This window comes from Neoarius graeffei, chromosome 5 (assembly GCF_027579695.1).
Source record: "Neoarius graeffei isolate fNeoGra1 chromosome 5, fNeoGra1.pri, whole genome shotgun sequence".
NCBI lineage: Eukaryota > Metazoa > Chordata > Actinopteri > Siluriformes > Ariidae > Neoarius > Neoarius graeffei.
Genome location: NC_083573.1, coordinates 5777334 through 5802268, shown reverse-complemented (window position 1 = coordinate 5802268; position 24935 = coordinate 5777334). Strand labels below are relative to the sequence as shown.

Below are 24935 nucleotides of genomic sequence, written 5' to 3'. Positions count from 1 at the left end.
GAAAGTGTTTACAGGAACTAACTTGTCCCTCAACATTAAACGTAACTGTAAATGGATAAAAAGTAGAACGGGCTCTGCTTTAATTCATAAAGACAGATGTGGTGCTGTGGAAGAGGAACAGAAACACTTCACGACACACCACCCCGCCATTCATGACTTTCCTGTGCGACTACACTCAATCCCAGGATGCACTGGGGCACACGATGACGTCAAGGCCGACGACAACAACAAAACAGAGCAGCAGTAACACTGGGGATGATGGACGGCTGTTAGCCTGTGGTTCATCATAACGTTAATCAGATATACAGAATTTACATTTATGAATGTAAGGAGGGTTTTTATGATTAGTGTTCATCATAATAATGTTTTTGAACCACGTTTTTGGTGGCAAATTTTAGCCCAAAGGTTTTATACCTACATGAATCGCAAAGCCCGTGTGTGTTATCGATAGCCTGTTAGCCCGGCAGCTAATCCAGCTAGCATAACATTCTCTATGTGCAGCTAGCATTAGCCTCGGAGTGTTAGCCTCAGAGCAGGCGAGCTGTTCGTCTTCACACGAAGGATGGACATCCACGACTAACAGGTAAAATGTTCTTTAATCGCAAATTAATGGCTAAATTGAGCATATTAGCGTGCTATCTGGGTGCTAGCATTGAGACATATCGGTTGGACCGAATGACATTGTCGGCAAGAGCTCGCTTTATTACTGGGTTTTTAAAATGTATTATTTCACAGCAAGGTAGGATTCGTTGTAGGAGAAATATACTACATTAACGCTGTCATTTTTTTATCGTGTAAAATGTCTCGGTATGGATTTCCGACATGTATTTTAGTGCGTTTCACGTTGAAAGGGTCAGTGTTACCGAGTCGACTCTGACTCCGATTCCGACTCCGAGTCGATTCCACAAACAAATCAGCACCTCAAACTGGGAATATTTCTGAATGCCATGATTGCTATGCCAAAAATAAAAACCTTATTTCTGAGATTAATATTATCAATAGGTTTTATTTCTCTTTTGGCTGTTAACGTGTGTGTATGAATAAATAAATAGAAATACAAATCTGAGTTTAAAATTGTAGAGCAGCACAATAAAAGCGAATGGCAGGTTCCTGTAAATCTAATGAAGATGATGATGTCCGTCTCTGTTCTTTACTGGACTCCATCCATTCACTGTTCCACCTGCTCATTGAATCTGGTTGTTGGTACCAGATGGGCTGTACTGAGTATTTCAGGAATTGCTGATCTCCCAGGGTTTTCAGACAACAGTCTCGAGAGATTACACAGAATGGTGCAACAAACAAAAGCCTTGTTGATCAGGGAAGTCAGAGGTAAACGGCCAGGTTGGTGTAAGATCTTGATTAATAATCAATAAGCTCTTCGCCTGCTCCTACCACCTGATTGGCTGATTTTAGATCATGGTGTGAATGTAAATCTGGACCTATGAGCAAACAATCGGCACGCTTTAAATTATTCTTACACTAGTCAGAGAAGTAATACAGATCTCTACAGAACTAATTGCACTTTAACTGGACAAAACATGAGCAGAACAGTAAACGACACAGAATCGACTCTTTCACTGGACTAATGATTGATTGATTGATTTTTTTTTATTTAGTAAAATAATGCACAAAATACATATAGTGTAGAATAAGATACACGGATAACACAGTGTATAACACTTGTTTCCATTATGGTCTTATACTCGGTAGCTAAGTAATACAGAACTCTCATATAATCACACTTTAAATTAGGGATGAGGATGAAAGGAAAAGCATAAATGACATGGAATCAATTCTCGAGTCTGATTTCTTTGCGTCTGGAATTGGAGAATCGACTCTGTTCTTTATCGATAAAGGGTATTAATTGAGTCGTTTAAGCAAGTAGTTTTCCCAGTAAACTCTTTTTACACTTTTCACATGGAGCTCGAACAAATCAGACTTTCACTTGTGCACAAACAAGAGCTGAAGAATCAAACGACATGGAATTGACTCCACTGTTCAGTGGCCTAATTGTAGATTGAAGGCGATTTCTTACCAGTTTTTCAAGAAAACAAGAGATAAATAAAATCTTATACTCGGCAGCTAAGTAAGACAGAACGCTTATATAATCGTACTTTAAATTAGGGATGAGGATGAAAGGAAAAAATAAATCGGCTGAATTTATATCACGGTGTGAATGTAAATCTGGACCTATGAGCAAACAATCGGCACGTTTTAAATTATTCTTACACTAGTCAGAGAAGTAATACAGATCTCTACAGAACTAATTGCGCTTTAATTGGACAAAACATGAGCAGAACAGTTAGACAGCACAGAATCAGCTCTTTCACTGGACTAATTATTGATTTTTTTTTAATTTAGTAAAATAATGCACAAAATACATATAGTGTAGAATAAGATACACGGATAACAAAGTGTATAACACTTGCTTCCATTATGGTCTTATACTAGGTAGCTAAATAATACAGAACTCATATAATCACGCTTTAAATTAGGGATGAGGATGAAAGGAAAAGCATAAACGACATGGAATCAATTCTCGAGTCTGATTTCTTTGCGTCGGGAATTGGAGAATCGACTCTGTTCTTTATCGATAAAGGGTATTAGTTAAGTCGTTTCTTAAGCAAGTAGTTTTCCCAGTAAACTCTTTTTACACTTTTCACATGGAGCTCGAACAAGTCAGACTTTCACTTGTGCACGAACAAGAGCTGAAGAATCAAACGACACGGAATCGACTCGGTGGCCTAATTGTAGATTTAAGTCAATTTCTAACGAGTTTTTCAAGGAGACGAAATAAATAAAAATTCTTAAACTAGGCAGCTAAGTAAGACAGAACTCTTAAATGATCGCACTTTAAATTCGAGATGAATATGAAAGGAAAAATAAACGACACGGAATCGACTCTCGAGTTTGATTTCTTTGCGTCTGGAATCGGAGAGTCGACTCTTCTTTAAACCTGGAATCGGAGAATCGACTCTCTCTTGTTTCTGCCTGTGCTCCTAGAATTTGATTCTTTTTGGAATCGATTCACTTTGTGAATCGACTCCAAGCCCCTATTCTGAGAGATGCAGATATTAGCATTGCTAAGTCAGCTAGCCGCTTTATCAGAATCGGAATCAGAACCAACGCTGAGGTTTAAGAATTGGAACTTGACAAAACCAAGCTTAATGGTGTCGAGAGAAGCTCATCTCTCTCTCTAAAAAAAAAAAAGTATTGTCAGTCTATTTTACTGCCGTTATTTGTCGCTAATATATAATTTTAATCTGTGTTGACGAGGAAAGCTTTCAGTGATGAAAGCGAGTGCTTGCTAACTTATTGTCTCAGCTATTGATGGTTTACTTTTCCAGGATACTCGCTGTTTGTTTGAGATTTTAAAACAAACTGCCTGGTTTTGTTCGATAAATTGTTGAAATAGTGAAGTAAACAGTTGTCAGCAGTCCGAATTATTCACTTGAACGGCGAACAACAACATGACTCAGCCTGAAATAGTCCCTCTGTGCTGCTTGGTTCGTAAACTCCTCTCTCTCTCTCTCTCTCTCTCTCAAAAACAAACCCTGCTGTATTAAGTTGTTAAAATTTGAATTGGAAAGCATGAAAGGTTCGAGCAGAGTCTCTAAAACTTCAAGCATGGACCTCACTTGAGGTGAAACTCGTAGCCGAGTAGTTTTTGTGTTGTTTTTGTTGCCTCAGATCTCCTCCTCCTCCTGACCTGATGTCAGTCGTGTCAGGTTGTAATCTACAGTTTCTGAGAGAGTCTTTCCAAACCTTGTCTGGCTCTGAGGTAAAAATAACTCCGTTTTATTTATAAAGCACTTTTTAAAACACCACACAGGCTTCCAAAGTGCTGGACATTAGAATTAAGAACAAATGAATAGAGCGGCGGCGACAATCATCAACACCTTGACTGTCTTGAGGCCGTTGCAAAACTAGAAAAGACTTTTGGGACGTAAATTGTGCGTGAATAATTACTCAAACTTGCACTGGAAAATTCCCGATTACTCAGTATATCAATCATGTGATGCCACAACACAATTATCGACACCTTTGTATAGTTATCGACACCGTTCCACAATTATCGACACCTTTGTATAGTTATCGACACCATTCCACAATTCTCGACACCTTTGGATTGTTATCAACACTGTTCCACAATTCTCAACACTGTTCCACAATTATTGACACCTTTGTATAGTTATCGACACCATTCCACAACTATCGACACCTTTGGATTGTTATCAACACTGTTCCACAATTATCAACACTGTTCCACAATTATCGACACCTTTGTATAGTTATCGACACCATTCCACAATTATCGACACCTTTGGATTGTTATCAACACTGTTCCACAATTCTCAACACTCTTCCACAATTATCGACACCTTTGTATAGTTATCGGCACCGTTCCACAATTATCGACACCTTTGTATAGTTATCGACACCGTTCCACAATTATCAACACCTTTGTATAGTTATCGACACTGTTCCACAATTATCAACACCTTTGTATAGTTATCGACACCATTCCACAATTATCGACACCTTTGGATTATCAACACTGTTCCACAATTCTCAACACTGTTCCACAATTATCGACACCTTTGTATAGTTATCGGCACCGTTCCACAATTATCGACACCTTTGTATAGTTATTGACACCGTTCCATAATTATCGACACCTTTGTATAGTTATCGACACCGTTCCACAATTATTGACACCTTTGTATAGTTATCGACACCGTTCCATGATTATCGACACCTTTGTATAGTTATCGACACCGTTCCACGATTATCGACACCTTTGCATAGTTATCGACACCTTTGTATAGTTATCGGCACCGTTCCGCAATTATCGACACCTTTGTATAGTTATCAATACCGTTCCACAATTATCGACACCTTTATATAGTAATTGACACCGTTCCACGATTATCGACACCTTTGTATAGTTATCGACACCTTTGTATAGTTATCGGCACCGCTCCACAATTATAGACACCTTTGTATAGTTATCGACACCGCTCCACAATTATCGGCACCTTTGTATAGTTATTGGCACCGTTCCACAATTATCGACACCTTTGTATAGTTAATCGGCACCATTCCACAATTATCGACACCTTTGTATAGTTATCGACACCGTTCCACAATTATTGACACCTTTGTATAGTTATCGAGACCGTTCCACAAGTATTGACACCTTTGTATAGTCATCAGCACCGTTCCACAATTATCAACACCTTTGTATAGCTTTCGGCACCGTTCCACAATTATCGACACCTTTGTATAGTTATCGGCACCGTTCCACAATTATTGACACCTTTGTATAGTTATTGACACCGTTCCACAAGTATTGACACCTTTGTATAGTCATCAGCACCGTTCCACAATTATCGACACCTTTGTATGGTTATCGGCACCGTTCCACGATTATTGACACCTTTGTATAGTTATCGGCACCGTTCCACAATTATCGACACCTTTGTATAGTTATCGGCACCGTTCCACAATTATCGACACCTTTGTATAGCTATCGGCACCGTTCCACAATTATCGACACCTTTGTATAGTTATCAGCACTGTTCCACAATTATCGACACCTTTGTATAGCTATCGGCACCGTTCCACAATTATCGACACCTTTGTATAGTTATCGACACCGCTCCACAATTATCGACACCTTTGTATAGTTATCGGCACCTTTCAACGATTATCGACACCTTTGTATAGTTATCGACACCTTTGTATAGTTATCGACACCGTTGCACAATTATCGACACCTTTATATAGTTATCGGCACCGTTCCGCAATTATCGACACCTTTGTATAGCTATCGACACCGTTCCACAATTATCGACACCGCTCCACAATTATCGACACCTTTGTATAGTTATCGACACGGTTCCATGATTATCGACACCTTTGTATAGTTATCGACACTGTTCCATGATTATCGACACCTTTGTATAGTTATTGACACCGCTCCACGATTATCAACACCTTTGTATAGTTATCGACACCGTTCCACAATTATCGACACCCAGGTGATTATAAAAAAAATAATCTGTATGTGGTGTGAAGTCAACAAAACATAGTTTGTCTTAAAAATTTGTTTTCCCCGGACTTGTATTTAGTCCAGAATATCTTTTATGTAAATATATCCATGTTTACGTAAGTAATTCTAATGTTTGTAAGCAAATGAACTGATAATGTTTTTAACCTGTGTCCGAAAATCTTTATTCCGCTTTCTAAGTATTTTCACAGATCACATTTTGTTCATCGTTCGTTCTTGTTTGGATTAATTTCTAGTTTTGTCGTTTACCAATAAATGTCAACAGGAAATGAACATTTTTGCCAAATGAAAATCCAGGTCAAGGGTCACATGTCATTCCTCAAACCAAAATATAAAATGTCTCCTGATATTGTAATATGTGGTCGATATTTACAACAAACTGCAAAAAAAAAAAAAGGCTTTTCTGAATGGAATCGAAAAATCTGAATATTTCAAGCATGTAATTTTTTCTACACTGGGAATTGAATTCTATTTACCGCAGTCAGTTTCCAAATACTCTATAAACATTCCATTCTGTTATGAATCAGAAAAAAAAATGTCACAGCACTTGGATTTTTTTTTTTAAGTATTTCATCGACTTTAACAGTTACACACAGATTGATCCATAACAGTTGTAAATGTCACTTAATGGTGGACACCGTTAGTGGAAAGTGATCACTATTATCGACACCTCACTCAACGTGAACTTCTCAAACGCGCATTTAGATACAAAATGGCGGCTGTCACACGAAAGAGTAAGAAACAAAGTAGGTTTGGACGAGGAGCTCATGAAATATCGGTGAATTTGTTCAGTAAAAACATGGCCATGAGCTTTCCACCATGCTTACCTGCGATAATGACGTCCGGGTTTTCCGAAAAATTGCTGACCGTGCTGAAAAAATTTCCATCTCGGGTAACGAGCTGTCTCATCAGACAACAAGATCAAAGGGCGAGGGCGGGTCTGTCGGTTGCTTAATTAACCAATAATAACCGTTGGAACTGAAGCTCACCTTTTTAAAATTTGTTTTTTATTGGTAAATCTGAAAAGGTGTTGATAATTATGGACTGTCGATAACTGTAGCTGCCGCTTTATATCAGGATTTTGGCTCTTCATGATATGAGAAGTGAAAGACAAACTCTAACACCGTTGACAAAATATGCACGAGTCACGGACAATATCTTAAAAAAAAAAAAATACAAAGCATGGATCTTGTAGTCACAGGTATGTGATATTTCCGTGAAATATAATTAGGAAATTAATAGCGTCAATATATAAATGCATGCAAGATATTTTAATTCTGAACTTTTTTTTTTATTTCGAAACATTTAATTGTTTCAGACTTCTTAATTTGTTTTATTCGTGATGCATCATCCGTATCCAAATCCGTAACCACTCCGTATTTTGTCTCCTTTTTATTATAATTTACCTGTGACCATCTGCTACCCAATCCCTGATTTCGACATCAGTCTTTGAGGTGAAATATGTAAGCTCCACCTCTTTTGGCAAAAATGGCATTTCAAAGTTGTCTTCTCTGCACATTATGAGATGTTCCACATCTCTTATCGAAAGACTCGTCTGCTGATTAGTGAGGATTGGCTTGACTTTATCTGGCGCGTCGACCTCCATCATGTAGCTACCATCGTCAGATAACGTCACCGTGGAGACGATCTTTGTGACGTCCGTGTCGTTATTCCGTCGACTCGAAGCAACGTCCGTCTGAAATCGGTAACCAATCTGCGATGTACCGAAACACCCGTGACCAGTCTGTAAATTACTGGGATGCATCCGTGTTAAAATCCGTAGCCACTCTGTGTTTTGTAGGGATCGACCGATATGTTTTTTTCAGGGCCGATACCGATTATTATGGAATTGGGATGCCGATAACCAGTATGTGCAACCGATAAATGTAAACATTATAATTCACATGAAATTAAACATAGCACACACTGACACAGACCTTCAAATCCATGAAATGTATGTTTAATTGTAAAATTGAACATGAAATTTTGTGCAGGGAGATGCCAGCAGCATTTGTACAATAAAGCCAAACATTAGTTAGAATAAAATGAGAAGTAAAATAATAATAAAATATTCACCAATAAAAAAAATAAATCACTCCCTACTATATTACAGCTCACCATTTTCAGTAGAAAATAAATGAAAATACACTCTGGATTCTTTTCCACTAAGAACTAAGTAAGACTTACCAACTTCAAGTAGTTTTTAAATAACAAATCAAGTGTAGGGAGCTGCCTGCAGCATTTTTTAAAAAGTAAAATCAAACATAAAGTTGGCTATCACTCCCTATTATGTAACAACTTAACAAGTAACCATCTACATTCTAATGCTTTTAATGCCCAAGCCTAATATTCCCAATTTAGGAGGATTATATTGTAGTGAAGGAAGCATTACATGTAGTTTCAGCGAGACTAGTTGGTTGTAGGCTAATTGAAGTGCTTCCTTCCGTAAGCTAAGTTTGCCTGGCTACACAGATGCAAATGGACAATTTTAACGAGTAGTAGATGAAGAATGTAAGCATATAATGATGTTGCAAAAGCACAACTTGTGTGTTTGTGACTTATTGTGGCAAAAGCAGGGTGTCCTTACCTTGAAATGGGATCTGCTTCTGCCCGAGTGCCCGTACGGCCGCCTTGAAACAGTTCACAGCGTTTAGCTACGCGTGTTGATTGGCTGTATTCCTTGTGCCGCTTCTGCCCGAGTGCCCGTACGGCCGTCTTGAAACAGTTCACAGCGTTTAGCTACACGTGTCGATTGGCTATATCTCTTGTGCCAAACAAATCAGATGTCGTGGTGGGCGGGACCGTGTTCTTGAACTCAGAGAGGCGAGTGCAGGAAAGGACGTGCAGTGACAGTCGCGTTAGGAACGAAATGGCTGCAAAAAGGCATGTTATCGGCATATCGGTGGAAATTATGGCCGATACCGATAACCCTAAAAATGCAGAATATCGGCCCGATATATCGGCCAGGCCGATTATCGGTCGACCCCTAGTATTTTGTATCCTTTTTGTGAAGCCGCGATGTCATCGTGTTGTAAAAATGAGTGTAACAATCGTGCACTGCGTATACGCCTACAGGTGTTCCTATTAAAATGGCCGGTGAGCGTATACAATTCGGTTCACCATTCGAAATAAATGGACTCGACGAAAGAAATCGCTTTCAGACATGTTTGTGCTCATTACCGAGGGCAAGTGTGTTCCTGTTTTAAAATATACTCCAGGTCGTCTCCCTTCGGCCAGTGGTCCCGTGTGCGATGTCGATGTGACGCACTTCCGAGTTGTTACAGGAAGTTGTTGAAAAAAGTATCGAAGCCGCTGAGCTCTAGCGCCGGGCCACTTCTGTGAAATAAGAGTTTGGGTCATGGCGACAGCGTTTGTATGTCAGCCTCGGTTATGCTTCATTTTTGTGGCTACTGACTATATATATATATTAGGGCTGTAACGATATGCGTATCGAAATCGCGATACGCAGAGCCACGATCCGTATCGCGATACAAGAAGGCAGAATCGCGGTACACCCTTTCAAACTTCTCCTCAGCCCAAAAACAGAGGCGCTTCCAAACTTCAATTTATGAATACTTTACTTTTTATTTAAATTACATTTTAAACTTACTTAAATGACTTTTATTTTTTTATATCTATTAGTAAGTCGTTTTTTCGCCAACCTGCGACAATCTTCTGCGAGTCACGCAACGTCCACACTCGCCACTGGCAGAGCATTCATTTCTTTTAAGCGGTCGCCATTCTGGTTGCGACGCGGGGAGCGAATCTGTAAACAAGCAGCTCATTGGCTGGCTAGGTGTGCCACAAGCCAATCACAATCACTTGACCGGAAAGGCATGCAGTGTTGCCAGATTGGGCAGGTTTAGGTGCTTTTTGGCTGGTTTTGAACATATTTTGGGGTGGAAAACGTTAGCAATATCTGGCAACACTGAAGGCATGTCTGCTTGGGCGGAAGCCTTCTGCGGCAGTTACATTTTGACACGCGAGCAATGTTTCACCATAAAAATTCCGTAATTTCCATGTGTTTTCCGTGATCACAGAAAATCATTGGCCCTATGAGAGTGAGACAGTGAGAGAGCCACAACCCCCCCAAAAAAAAAAATCTTAACGGATTTACACGATTTGGAAAAATGACTTTTTCAGAACTGAAAAAACCAGAGCTTCCGGCTCAACAGTATTATTTTGAGAAATAAAACAATCTTTGAATATACATTTGTTCATTTTTGCGTACATATTACTCATTCTCTGCAGTGGTCTGAATTATTTGTTATTAAATAGTTAATGTGAGTAAGTAAATGTTAATAAGTCAAATTTACTACTTTAAAAAAAACATTTAAAAAAAATCGTGGGCGTATCGAATCGTGGGTCAAAAATCGCGATACGAATCAAATCGTGAGTTAGGTGTATCGTTACAGCCCTTTTTATATATATATATATATATATATATATATATATATATATATGCGCAATATTTACTGTATGGACATGATATTGCTGGGTTTCACCTGACATCACATCAGCCTCATTAATTATTCAGAACTTTCGCTGGTGGTCAACCAAAGCTCAGTTGATAAAGCGTTTGTATGGAGAAGGCGCATTGCTCGCATGAAAAATGCATTACGCTTGCGTTGTTCAAATCGATCAAACCGTGAAACTGATAAAAGTTTCTTCAGGGTTCGGCGTGAACGAACGCAGGATGTCGAGAAGGGTGGCTTTCGAACCTCTCGCTGAAATCGAAGGGAGCCGAGTCGAAGCATGCTCGAGTTTCACTCGGTGAAAGGTTTGAATTTCCCTCTCAGCTCTGTCCTTCGTGTTTTCCCAAGTACCTTTCTTGCTACGTGTCGTTATTTAGTCACGAAGCGCTAAAGTCCCCAGCTGTTTCTTTGTTTCCTCCTCACAAAGTCCATACGCATGAAGGTCGCGCCAAAATTCTTCCCCAGCCGTACAGTTACAATGTGCCGTGATCACTTCTTCTCCGTCTTGTTGAACTCAGATCCAGGTCTTTAAAGGGGTTTCTGATGATCTTTGTGAATGATCTAGCTGAGAGATAAAAGCCAACACAAGTGAGAATCAAGCCAACTGTTTATGCTTCAACTCGCAGCGCTTTGTTGTAAATGAAAAGCTTATTTACACGGGCAAAAACAATCCAGGATTCATTGGGCAGCGACTTGATAGCGAGGTCCTTTACCCAGCCACATACAAAAAAGTCGTAAGCCTCCGTACTCTTCCACGCTTTCATCTGTTTTGCGGTGTAGAAGGACGTCTGCAACACCAGATAGTTCGAGATGTCGGGGAACTCGACTGAAGGGTTGTTTTTGAGATCGTATGACAAATCCTTCTTTCCCAGACTGTCGGGGTCGATTCCATTGCACACAGCAATCTTCTGAATAGATCTAAAACCAGCAGTGGCTTCTCGATTATGAGCGTACTCTGATAAGTGTTTGCACTACGGCAGCCGTTTAGACCACCAGCTATTTCACTTCCGGTAAAACTTTCCGCTAAGAAAAGTCACGTGACTGAAACCCAGCAATATCTGTCGTTTTTGGACTCCACGTCAAATTATTTGCAGTTTAAGGAAGAAAAAAAATACTATCTAAATGAGATTTTTATTTCGGATTTTATCTCGGACACTTTGGAACGCTGATTGATGCTCGTCCTGTGAATGTTCACCGAACGTCTCGTGACCGAAACCCCGACCAAGATGTGATTTTGTAATTAACGGCCCTAAATCAGATTCCGTTCCTTCTCAGGTGAGCACCGCAGACTAGATGAAGGAGCCAGACCAAGTGGAAGCTGAGTGGAGAATTCACCATGAAGTTGTACGTGTTCCAGGTCAATAACGGGAGCACGTTGACGTTCGACACCGAACTCGCGGTGCAAACGTAAGTTGAGAATCCTTCCGGTGCTTTAACTTGCTTGGTCAGGAAGGCGAGAAATTTTCTGCTTGTTTATTGCTCAAATTAAACAATACCTGATCAAGTCACGCAGATTTCTGATGCAGATGAAATGCTTTATTGTGAAAGTCAGCCATGTTTCTCTCTCTGATGTCGTGGTGCAGTGTTCTGGACCTCAAACATGCAATCCAGGCCAAGTACAAGATCGCCACTCAGCATCAGGTGCTGGTGGTTAATGGTGGCGAGTGTATGGTGGCTGAGAGGAGGGTGTGTAGCTACAGTGCCGGCACGGTGAGTATTGTGTGTGTTGTGCATGCTGGGAACCACGGTAGTTTTTTGTTTTAAGCCCAAGAAGCAGACATTTTACGATTTCACATGACATGTTCGAAAACGATGTGAGAGTAAAGTTTAAGGCAATTTGGAGTTGTCACGTTTACCTTCGTTTTGTCCACAATTTTTCGAAATGTTGCTCGTGCACCTCCACAGGGTGGCAGAACACCCTTGGATTAAAGCGCCATCTGCCCTCTTCTGCATACATGCCCAGTGTTGCTGTGGTTGACATTGGAGACAGAGTATGCCCCTCCCACTAGAGCCCTGCACTCCCGCGGGACCTGCCGCAAAGCAGTGCGGCGCGGGACAAATTTTGAAAGCTCATTGCGGGCGCGGGCGGGACCGGAAGTGCACATATGCGGGAGCGGGCGTGCACATATGTGGCGCAGGTGGGAGCGGTGATAAGCTGCAGTCCCGCTAACTGAAAACGTGTTTGAAATAAAATTTATAAATTATTAATTTGTCTATCATATATAATTTGTGCTGGATATTTTATTTGCCGTTAATAAAAACATTTTAAGATGCCCTTGACTCGCCGTTCACACCCAGCTAGCAGGAGAACCATGAGTGAAGTGATTTACTGCTTGCGTTAGTCTACAACTCTAATCATAGAGACAGGTTACACAGTGACGGTAGGCTTGACTCAATGCTATCCCAGAAATCCTTCCTGTAATATGCAAATTTGGCTGTCCAATCAGAGGATTTCTGGGATAGCATTGAGTCAAGCCTACCTTCACTGTGTAACCTGTCTCTCTGATTAGAGTTGTTCACTCATGGTTCTCTTGCTAGCTCTGCTTTGCAATAAAAAAAAAACACACATTGGTACAAAGCAAGCCCATTCACTTTTTTATGCTGATCAGAGAATTACAATGGTGTCTCATGTGACAAAAATGTGCGATTCGCGATTAAATATTTTAATCGCTTGACAGCACATTATTATTATTATTATTATTAGAGACACTACATGCTGAATTCAGAAACAAGGTAAATAATAACAAACGTGAACGTGAGCTGTAGATATTTATGCTCAAATCCACTCAAAGTAGGGGGCGGGGGCACCATCACGCTGTGTCAAGACAAGAACTTTCCTGAGAAATAACTCAAACGTCTGCATCATGCGGGATTTGCGGGCGGGAGCGGGACAAAATATGGCAGGCGTGGGTGGGAGCGGGACTGAAAATCATAATTCTTTGTGGGCGGGAGCGGGACTGAAAATCATAATTCTTTGCGGGCGGGAGTGGGACTGCACAATGCGGGCGGGAGCGGGACTGAAAAATCCGACCCGCGCAGACCTCTACCTCCCACTTCAAAAGCACCGCCTGTTTGTCACCGTCACTGTCAATCCCCTGCTGGTTTCTCATGAAAAAATTTCAAGAGCAGTGTTGTGAAGCAGCAAATGAACCGCTTTTGTTTTGTGTCCCAGGATACGAACCCCATCTTCTTGTTCAACAAAGAGATGATCTTGTGTGACCGTGCGCCGACGATCCCCAAAACCACCTTCTCCATCGAGAACGAGATGGAGATGAAGGTCGAGGAGTCCCTCATGATGCCGGCCGTGTTTCACACCGTGGCTTCGCGGACGCAGCTCGCCGTGGTACGCTTCTCGCACTTTCACACCAAGCCCTTGACGTCACGTTCGGTCGTCTTAAGGCCGTCGTGATGAATCTTGATTTGATTTCTGATTGGTTGTTCATGTTGTCAAGGAAATGTTTGAAGTTGCCAAGAAGCTGTGCTCTTTCTGTGAACGCCTGGTCCATGACGAACACCTTCAGCACCAGGGCTGGGCTGCGATCATGGCCAACCTGGATGACTGCACCACATCTTATCAGAAGCTGCTGTCGAAATTCGACATCGCGTACACTAATTACCAGCAGGATTTCGAAGACATCAAACTGAAGCTAACCAAGTGAGTAGTGCGACAGCGAATTCATACGTTTAAAACAGTCGCACCTGTTACCTGTTTGTATCCATCCAGGCTCGGGACGGCCGTCTCGGTCATGGCTAAAATCCCTCTGCTGGAGTGCCTGACCCGCCACAGCTACAGAGAGAGCCTGGAGAAATCCTCCTCCCCACAGCCCCGAACCCGGAACGAGCCTGACGACGACGACGACGATGATGAAGAAGAAGAAGAAGAAGGAGGAGGCCAGTCGGCCATCTTGTGCCCTACAGATGTCCAGCAGAAGCAGAAATCTCCCGCGGAGCAGGACAGAGCCGGGAGGAGCAGCAGCGGGCTGCAGGAGGCGCTGGAGGAAGAAAAGGAGCAGGAGGAGACGGAAAAAACGGACGCTCCTTCGTTTAACGTCACGCTGCTGGACTGGATCAACGTACAGGACCGACCCAATGACGTCGAGGCTGTCGTGAGGAAGTGCTTCGACTCCATTAACAGAGTAAGTCCGAGATCATTAAAGGTTAAAAAAAAATCATAATGTGTAGTTTTTTTAAAAGCAGTTACTGCAGGAAAGAAATCCACGATTGCTAATTTTTCACCGATGTATGATTTTGGGACTTTGTTTGGAATGAAGTTTGGATTTGGCAAGTTGAAATAAGAAACGGATGCTGGATGGATATAAATGTGAAAATCGGTGTTGCTTGCAAGATCGTGGTTCTCTCCTGAAATAACGCAGCTTCAAATTTCCTCTTCTGGAGATATTATAGATACTCAGGAGACGTTTTGGGAAGTCTGAGGTACTTCTAGCGGAGATGTTTGCTCAGAGATGTCCACAAGTGCCGACGACAAGTTACTTCTAGCAGAGCTTATCCACGAGTGCCATAATTTGCTGTAAATAAAATTATTTCACCATGAAATTGTCTTCGATTCGGGTCTAACATGACCAGAAGCGACACCATATTTGTTGATCGATTCTTGTGCTCTGATTGGCTGAGCCAGGCCACGTGACCACGCCGTCGCAGATGTAGTTACAGTGGGGAAAACAAGTATTTGATCCCTTGCTGATTTTGTTGGTTTGGCCTCTAATAAAGACTCGATCAGTCTGTAATATTAATGGTAGGTGTAGTCTAACATGCTGAGACAGAATATCACAAAGAAAATCAAGAAATCGACTTTAAAGAATTTGTATTAATTTATTTGCATTTTATTGAGGAAAATAAGTATTTGAACCCTCTTGCCAAAAGGACTTAGTACTTTGTGGCAAACCCCTTATTAGCAAGCACAGAGGTCAGACGTTTTTTGTAGTTGATGACCAGGTTTCTGCACATATTAGGAGGAATTTTGGTCCACTCTTCTTTGCAAATGACCTCTAAATCATCAAGATTCCGTGGCTGTCGCTTGGCAACTCTGAGCTTCAGCTCTCTCCATAGATTTCCTATAGGATTCAGGTCTGGAGACTGGCTGGGCCACTCCATGACCTTGATATGTTTCTTCTTCAGCCATTCCTTGGTTGCTTTGGCTGTATGCTTTGGGTCATTATCCTGCTGGAAGACCCATCCACGACCCATTTTAAGCTTCCTGGTAGAGGGAAGGAGGTTTTCACTTAGGATTTTACGGTACATGGCTCCGTCCATCCTCCCATTGATACGGTGAAGTAGCCCTGTGCAGAAAAACACCCCCAAAGCATAATGTTACCACCTCCATGCTTGACAGTGGGGATGGTGTTCTTGGGGTCATAAGCAGCATGTCTCTCCCTCCAGACACAACGGGTTGAATTGATGCCAAAGAGCTCAATTTTGGTCTCATCTGACCATAACACCTTCTCCCAGTCACTCTCCAAGTCATTCAGATGTTCATTGGCAAAGTTCAGGGGGGCCTGCACATGTGCTTTCTTAAGCAGGGGTACTTTGCGAGCACTGCAAGATGTTAGACCATTGCGGTGTAAAGTGTTACCAACTGTTTGCTTGGTGACTGTGATCCCAGCTGCTTTAAGATCATCCACTAACTCTGCCCGTGTTGTATTAGGTCTATTTCTCACCGTTCTCATGATCCTGGAAACCCCATGAGGTGAGATCTTGTTTGGAGCCCCAGACCTAGGTCGATTGATGATCATGTTGTGAGTCTTGTACTTGCGCACAATTGCACCAACAGTTGTCACCTTAACGCCCAGCTTCTCGCTAATGGTTTTGTAGCCCATACCGGTCTTGTGCAGGTCTACAATCTTCTCCCTTAAATCCACAGAAAGCTCTTTAGTCTTTCCCATGTTGGAGAGTTTGGAGTCTGACAAACTGATTGATTCTGTGGCCAGGTGGCTTTTATACAAGTCATTAGTAGGGCTGTAACGATACACCCAACTCACGATTCGATTCGTATCGCGATTTTTGACCCACGATTCGATACGCCCACGATTTTTTTTTTTAAATGTTTTTTTAAAGTAGTAAATTTGACTTATTAACATTTACTTACTCACATTAACTATTTAATAACAAATAATTCAGACCACTGCAGAGAATGAGTAATATGTCTGCAAAAAATGAACAAATGTATATCCAAAGATTGTTTTATTTCTCAAAATAATACTGTTGAGCCGGAAGCTCTGTTTTTTTCGGTTCTGAAAAAGTCATTTTTCCAAATCGTGTAAATCCGTTAAGATTTTTTTTTGGGGGGGGTGGCTCTCTCACTGTCTTACTCTCATAGGGCCAATGATTTTCTGTGATCGCGGAAAACAGATGGAAATTACGGAATTTTTATGGTGAAACATTGCTCGCGTGTCAAAATGTAACTGCCGCAGAAGGCTTCCGCCCAAGCAGACATGCCTTCAGTGTTGCCATATATTGCTCACGTTTTCCACTCCAAAATATGTTCAAAACCAGCCAAAAAGCACCTAAAACCTCCCAATCTGGCAACACTGCATGCCTTTCCGGTCAAGTGATTGTGATTGGCTTGTGGCACACCTAGCCAGCCAATGAGCTGCTTGTTTACAGATTCGCTCCCCGCGTCGCAACCAGAATGGCGACCGCTTAAAAGAAATGAATGCTCTGCCAGTGGCGAGTGTGGACGTTGCGTGACTCGCAGAAGATTGTCGCAGGTCGGCGAAAAAACGACTTACTAATAGATATAAAAAAATAAAAGTAATTTAAGCAAGTTTAAAATGTAATTTAAATAAAAAGTAAAGTATTCATAAATTGAAGTTTGGAAGCGCCTCTGTTTTTGGGCTGAGGAGAAGTTTGAAAGGGTGTACCACGATTCTGCCTTCTTGTATCACGATACGGATCGTGGCTCTGCGTATCGCGATTTCGATACGCATATCGTTACAGCCCTAGTCATTAGTGATATCAGGTGTCTTCAATTTAGATGACAAGGTAATTTGGAGAGTCTAACTTGTCTGTATTAACAAGAACTCTTGATGGTTACTAGGGGATCAAATACTTCTTTTTCTCAATAAAATACAAATAAATTAATATAGATATTTAAAAGTTATTTTCTGGATTTTCTTTTTGATATTCTGTCTCCACGTTAGAATACACCTACCATTAAAATTACAGACTGATCAAGTCTTTCTTAGTGGGTAAACCAACAAAATCAGCAAGGGATCAAATACTTGTTTTCCCCCACTGTATGTTACAGAGCCAGGCAGCGTACTACAGAGAACTGAGAAAGCAAAGCATGCGCGCGCGTGCACATGAAAACACGCATACATCTGGAGAGAAATTTCAGACGTATTTTGTAAATATTTTACAGGGAAATGGTGAGTAATTTATGAGCTGAGAATGCGTTCGAAGGCATGTCAATTTCAAAATTTTTGCCGCTGCAAATTCCACAGCCGTTTACTACGGGTTTTTTTTTTTTTTTAAAGCTGCCGACTTTTGCTTAAAAGTAGACGGCCTTTTGATTTCATAAAACCGGTGAAATTTGGCTCTCTCTGAAATTATCATTGTGATATTTTTGTTTCTGTAATACCTCACAGAATATCCGGCCATTCTGTGTTTGGGAAGTTAATTAATTTGAGCGAATTAAAGCAAATAATGTGCATGAAATCGCTCGCTTCGCGCGGTCAAGCAGACAGAGGAAGTCCGTGTGTGTGCGCGCATGCGCAGGTTTACCATCATTCTGTCACTCAACAAACGGCTGATCACACCGAGGTGCTCGCTGAGCGCCGATATTTATTAGTTTGGTCCTGCGTTTCCTTTCCTTCGTATAGACCGTAACGTCTTCTCGCTTTAGTCGGGCTTTCACGTTTCATTCGCACACTCAAGTCCTCCATTTTTCTCTCCTGCTTCAAACTTGTATCTCACAATGCTTCCTTGGGCGAACGGGGAAAGCCCACAACATGATGCATGACGTAGTATCTTGTATTGGGTCACGGTGAAGCAGGAAAAAATAGCGCAGAATTTCGGGCCACGTGGAGATAGTCGTTAATTGTTTTATTTGAAAACAAATCATAAAATTGGAAGGCTGTGATTCGAATTCAGTCGCTTTCATTCCATTAAACAAAAAATGATTGGGTGTCGGGGAAAGTTCTTTTCTTTTTACAGCCTACACTTGAAAAATCTGAAAGGCAGGACAGCTTTAAGGTTACTTGTGTCATGTTTAATTTGTAAAATAATTGTTGTCTGATGTCCACACGTGTTCTGATTTTTGCAGCTCGATCCGCGGATTATTCAGCCGTTTCTGATCGAGTGCCGGGACACTATTACCAAACTGGATAATCAAAACATGAAGGCCATAAAGGGACTCGAAGACAGATTGTATGCGCTCGACCAGATGATTGCCAGCTGCAAAAAGCTCGTGAACGAACAGAAGGAGCTCGCTCAGGTACAGTGTTTTGTTTTTTATATCAGCTTGCATCTTGATTACATCATGACAGCCCCCCCCGCAGCGCTCGAAACTAACGGTGTCCCGATGTCCCGGGGACCATAAAAAATGTCATCGGGACACAAAATTATCATATCTGGGACAATCCCGGGACAATGGAAAAAAATAGATCTAGAAAAAAAGTTCTACATTAAAGGTGCAGTACAAGATTTTGGAATAACGGTTCCCGCAAGCCATATTTTGAAAAGAAACACTCCCACCCCCCCGCGTCTCCACCCCTCCTCCCCCTTATAAAGCCTGAGAAATTCCGGCTTTATAATGGGTGTCTATTGCGTTACACACCAGTGGAGCTCGTTAAGTTAGAGTGTAGAGAGCTTGGAAAAATAGCTCAAACTTTCTCATTTAAACTGTGTTTTCAGCCCCAATTTTCACTCCACACACACAATTTTCTCAAAAGTAGTAGCCACACTTGTCCTGATTCACACAATGTGTCTACCTGAGCGATAGGATTTACTGTTTTTGAATGAGAAGCCTGAAAGTAACGAGAGCACAGCCGCGCAGCCTCATAGACTCCCATTATAAACGTGGCAGAAAAGTCACTCGTTTTTAACTCGCTCTAGTGACCTCATTTTTTACACTACAGACAAAAAAAATTACATCCGTGTGTTCAGGAGAGCCTTGTGGCGCTCACTGTGAAAGACTTTTGTGAATATCTCCTTCCGTTTTCGTGTAAATCCTCGTTGTTTGGAAGGAGCGCACTGAGAGAATCCTGCGCTCTGTGTGACACTCTGCTCGCTCTCACACACACACACAGAAGGGCCGGGCTGGTCGCGGGCTTCAGTCTGATTGACGTGTCAGTATCCAATCATTTTGAGGTGGTACCTCGATATGATTGGATGGCGTTTTTCCTTTATTTTACACTGTAGACTGGATTAAAATATTTCGTTTTTTGGGTCAAACCTTCTATTGTACTGCTTGCAACATGGGTGTGCATTTCATCCATTGATGGTATGGCTGATGGCTTTCAAAACATCTCTGAATGGGGCAACAGGTATATTACATAAAAATGTATAACAGTAATGGTGAAAATGATAAGTTGGCCTTATATATGCCAACAGATATTCAAGGTATAAGTAGATGAAACAAACATAAAAGGGGTCTTATTTTCAACTAAAGTGTACTGCAGATGTAGTGAGTTGAAACATTTTCTGAATGAGCTAGTTGGCCCCTTTTAAATAAACGGGTATCTATTCATACAGTGAGATCGCCAAAGTTTAATAAACTGAAAATGCAATAACTGTAATTTTGAAGTAGATGATGTATTGGACATGTGTCACTTGTGTTTTGTGACTTATTGTAAAAATGATATAAAGGGTTCAAAATCGTATAGTTACAAATATAATAGTAACTTCATATGATAATATTAACCACTGGTTATTTCAGAGAGGAAAAAAATGGGGACACTATTGCTTCCATTCGGGACAATACAACACAGAATTCGGGACCACTGGGGGACACAAAGAAAAAAAATTAATTTCAAGCCCTGCCCCCCCCGGCAGGTAACATTGTTGGGTCTGATTGACACTTTTGACATGTCGAGCCTTGTGTGAATTTTGTTTGCCTTGATTATTTTTTTAACAGGGATTTTTAGCCAATCAGATGAGGGCTGAAAACCTGAAGGACAACTCAGTGCTGCCGGACCTGTGTCTGAGTCACGCCAATCAGCTCATGATCATGCTGACCAACCACAGGAAGCTGCTGGACATAAAGCAGAAATGCACAACTGCGAAACAGGAACTAGCCAACAATCTGCAAGTCCGTCTCAAGTAAGAACGGTCGTGATTTGGAGAGACCAACCTGTCGTAGTGACGATCCATTTCAAAGAGATGTAGCGTCAGTGTCCATGTAGAGAGATCTGTGAACAGGATGTGTGGATTTTTTTTTTTGTGTACTTTTCAGACCAGAATTGCTGATTTGGGATTGCGTGCATCGTTATGTTTTGTGTACAGATGGTGCTGCTACGTGATGTTGCACGCTGATCAGGATGGCGAGAAGCTGCAAGCGCTGCTGCGCCTCCTGACCGAGCTGCTGGAGCGAGTGCGTGTGGTCGAGGCCCTCAGCACTGTCCCGCAGATGTACTGCCTGGCCGTGGTGGAGGTGGTGCGCCGGAAAATGTTCATTAAACACTACAGAGAGGTGAGGCGATCCGTGACCCGATTGGCATCCCGGTGAAATGTTTCGAAGGTCTATATACTCACCGGCCACTTTAAAAGGAACTTGTTCTCGCTGAGATGCTTTTCTGCTCACCACGGTTGTAAAAAAGTGATTTATATGAGTTCCTATATCCTTCCTGGCAAAAAAAAAAAAAAAAAAGCTCGAGCCACCTTGAATCTGTCCGTTTTCCTCTGAGCTCTATTATCAACAAGGTGTTTTTGTTTCCACCCACAGAACTGTCGCTCGCTCACTCGCTCAATGTTTTTTGTTTTTCGCACCATTCTGTGTTGAGGCTGTGCGTGAAAACCCCAGGAGGAGACCAGCAGTTTCTGAGGCCCACTTGACACGGGGACGGTCTGAAACAAAAACGCAAAAGTCCGTTTTCGTTCTCACTTTTTTCCGCGTCTACACGACCGTTTTCAAGGAGGAAATCTGCGTCTATACGGTGATGCATAAATGTGTGGAATTCAATTGGATGTGCATGCCAGGCGGCTAGGTGGTGCTGTGAAAGACCTCCGCTATGTCTGCACGCATGCGCAACGTCTTCCGTCTTGTCTGATCTGCACATCTGCGCCGTGAAAACTTTGACTACTCTGGCTATGGTAAGTAAGAAAGTAAGTAAAAAAGTAAGAGCGTACTATACCCACCTCTGTTCATTAACGGTATATGTGCAGATTCGGTATAGATGTTCGAAGGACTCCTGGACGTTTATTAAAGCTGCCAGAGCAGCTTGAAGGTCCGTTGGATCGATGTAATCAGACATGCTCTTACTTTTTTACTTACTTTCTTACTTCCCAGGCTGGCATGTACAGTATATGACATATGTATGACGTAAACGCGTACCCGACGTGAGCAGATCCGAGCAGAGTTTCGCGTATTGGGTAGTTTAGACGGATATGCAACGGGGGCTGTTTTTAACTTATCCACTCTGGAAGGCGTTTTCAATTTTTTCCGTTTTTCAGCCTCGGAAACGCCGTCCCCGTGTAGACGAAAGGCACTTCCGATAAAATATTTAGTCGTTTTTACCCGACAGCGTCCTCGTGTAAACGGGCCCTGAAATACTCATCTGACTCAAACCAGCACCCATGCCACAGTGAAAGAAAGTCACACTTCACTGTGAAATCGCAGTTTTTCCCGTTCTGATGTTTGAACATGAACTGAACATGGTAGCCGCGGGGTCTTAAGTCTTAAATTTAATATTCCAAAATTAAGGCCTTAAAAAGTCTTAAATTGTTTTGCCCAAGTCTTAATTTTTTAAACAAAGGTCTTAAATTTACTCATACTATTCTACGATGTGAAAACGTGGGTTTTGCGTAACATCAGTGAATTTCTTGGAGTATGCGTAAAGAAGGAAACAATATTGATACATTTTCGCGCTGGCGCAATCGTCGGAGTCCGTGGTGGAGAGGAGACTCCGTGAATCGCAGCATGGGGAAGTGTCGTTTTAATCAGCAGTGGCTTTCAGATGAACGATATCGTGATTGGGCGAGGGAGGTTCCTGGAAGCGACGTTGAAGCAAGATGCTGTGTTTGTCGAAAGACCTTCAAGTTGTCCACTATAGATAGTTTTCACTGACGTCACGACATTCCGGAGAACGCCCCCCAGCCGCCATCTTGCAGGGCAAACAAAACGGACCATCGCCACTACCGGCTACGTTATCTCGGACGAATTTATGAAGTTATATAGTCAGTTTTCTAAAGTAAAGATCAATGTCGGCAAAATCAAGCAAACGGAAGTATATGGATACATTGGACGACATCTCACGACAACGGTATGCAGCCAAACTGGCCTTGATTGGGGGAATTGACCCCTACGAAGTGGACAAAGATGCATTTTCAAGTGACTATGCAGGGCTGCCATCCATATCGTACCCTGATATTGTGAACTATTTCGTGAATAGTAAAAGCGCCTACACACTTGACGACCTCAAAGCATACAAGTCGCTGGAGTCATACAATTATTTTGTCTGTGGCTGGGTCCGTGAAGTCCACCATATAAAAACAAGTGAGAGCCATGTCCTAATTACAGCCAAGGTATGTAAACATTGGAGTTTTAGAGCTCTCAACACTGCATATAAATATGTGTGTGTGTATAATATCGAGTTGATTTATGACAAATTTTACATCCATTAGTAGTATTACAGCACCATGTCAGTATAAACTTTGTAATATAATTAACTGGTATGTAGGCTTGTTACACAATTGATTGTTTATTTAAACAACTTACCACTTTTATAAAATGATCGGAGCAGACTTTGCTGTGTTTGGAAGGCTGATAATCCTTGCGGTTGATTCTCGCAAGCCATAGATTTCTCCTTTGTATGCTGAGTTTCTTTGTTTGCTCGCCTTCGTGCTCCCGTACAGTGGGAATTCCATAAAAGCTCCGCCTGACGTCATCATCTGACCTATTACGACAGCCATGAATACAACAGGTGTGCACCATTGCTAGCTTTAAATAGTAATAATGTAACTATAAATGTAAATAATATATAAATAAATGTAACTCGCGCGTTACAATGTGTGCTCAGCAGGGCTTTGAACCGGTTCAAGGAATGAAAACGAAAACTGGAAACTTTTTCTATTTCACATGGAACAGAAACGAAACCAGAAACTTTATTATTTTTTATGTTCCGGAACAGAAACGCTTATTAAAAATAATGGTAACCAGTTAATACCGGTTTTTATGTCGTTCCTCAAAGTTTCCGTAGCCTACAAATAAAAAAGTCATTCTTCTCCTGCGCAAGTTTCTATGACCCGCTGGGGTTCACTTCCTGTGTGACGTTCGCTGACTGAATGGAGAGAGCGGGAGGGTGGACTACTATCACGTCTCTACGTGATAATAAGTGAGTAAGTGCATTACTGAGTGTCTGAGCAAAGAAGAGCCTGAACGTTGCAACCTCCCTATTGGCTGTTTGTAAAAATGTATCAATTGTTGCTCTTCCCACGGGAATCATCGCGGGCTCGAGAGACGAGACCTGACGAGTTAGTTCGTTGGTAGCAGAACAAAATGTCTGGACACAAATCGGGTTTTCAGAAAAGGAAAGAAAATAAACGGAGGGTCGCAAATACAAAAAAGGAGGCAGAAAATGCAAAACGAGTTTTAAGGTAGGACAAATGGTTACTTTTCTGAGGCAGCCCGCCGTGGCTGCCTGCAGGCTTATTTATTATAGCCCATTTAGTTCAAATAGTTGATATAAAATGTTTATAGTTATGTGATGGTTGTCCTGATTTAGACTGGTGTTGGGGGGGGGGTTTGCGTGATGTTGCACCCGGGTCCAGATTAGGGCAGAACCGGCCCTGGCTACATTTCAGGTGTAGTTTGTTTTATGAATGTATGTACTTGCATAGATGTGTACTTGGTCTTCCAATATGGCGCCTAACAAAATCTCGCGGCGCGGTGACGTCATGCGGTAGCCCTCTATAGGGCCTGACTAGCCTTTGTTAACACACTAAACGAATTATCTTTCATTTTTGGCACTTTTTCTGTTTGTGTAGATGGGAAGACATACTGAGAATCCAAATCGCCAACATTTGAAATAATAATTGTTTTGAATTGTTTCTTGTCTTATTTAATGAAGGTTGCAATAGAATTAGCCTACATTTGGCTTAAGCTGGATGAGACAGAGACATAATTTTATAGCCATTTGTTAAACAGCTGACAGGGAACGTAATTAACCGTTCCGGGAACGAAATTTTTTTGTTCTAACCGGTTCGGGAACGTC

At 41.7% G+C, this 24935-nt stretch overlaps 1 protein-coding gene across 8 annotated transcripts in view; it reads left to right on the top strand.

Annotated features, from left to right (window-relative positions):
- The first annotated feature begins 217 nt into the window (after window positions 1-217).
- The window catches only part of rb1cc1 (RB1-inducible coiled-coil 1), a 64901-nt gene continuing 40183 nt past the window's right edge, over window positions 218-24935 (top strand). For 4 of the 8 annotated variants that reach the window (XM_060921054.1, XM_060921053.1, XM_060921048.1 and 1 more), the window contains exons 1-9: window positions 218-583; window positions 11824-11955; window positions 12132-12258; window positions 13721-13891; window positions 14001-14203; window positions 14273-14684; window positions 18830-19000; window positions 20642-20826; window positions 21010-21196. In XM_060921054.1, coding sequence (XP_060777037.1) covers window positions 11885-11955; window positions 12132-12258; window positions 13721-13891; window positions 14001-14203; window positions 14273-14684; window positions 18830-19000; window positions 20642-20826; window positions 21010-21196 — 1527 coding nt within the window. In that variant the 5' untranslated portion in view covers window positions 218-583; window positions 11824-11884. Of the gene's footprint in view, window positions 584-3093; window positions 3507-3712; window positions 3782-7253; window positions 7275-11823; window positions 11956-12131; window positions 12259-13720; window positions 13892-14000; window positions 14204-14272; window positions 14685-18829; window positions 19001-20641; window positions 20827-21009; window positions 21197-24935 lie in introns of those variants that run through there. The other 4 variants (XM_060921049.1, XM_060921050.1, XM_060921051.1 and 1 more) reach the window with 4 other exon arrangements.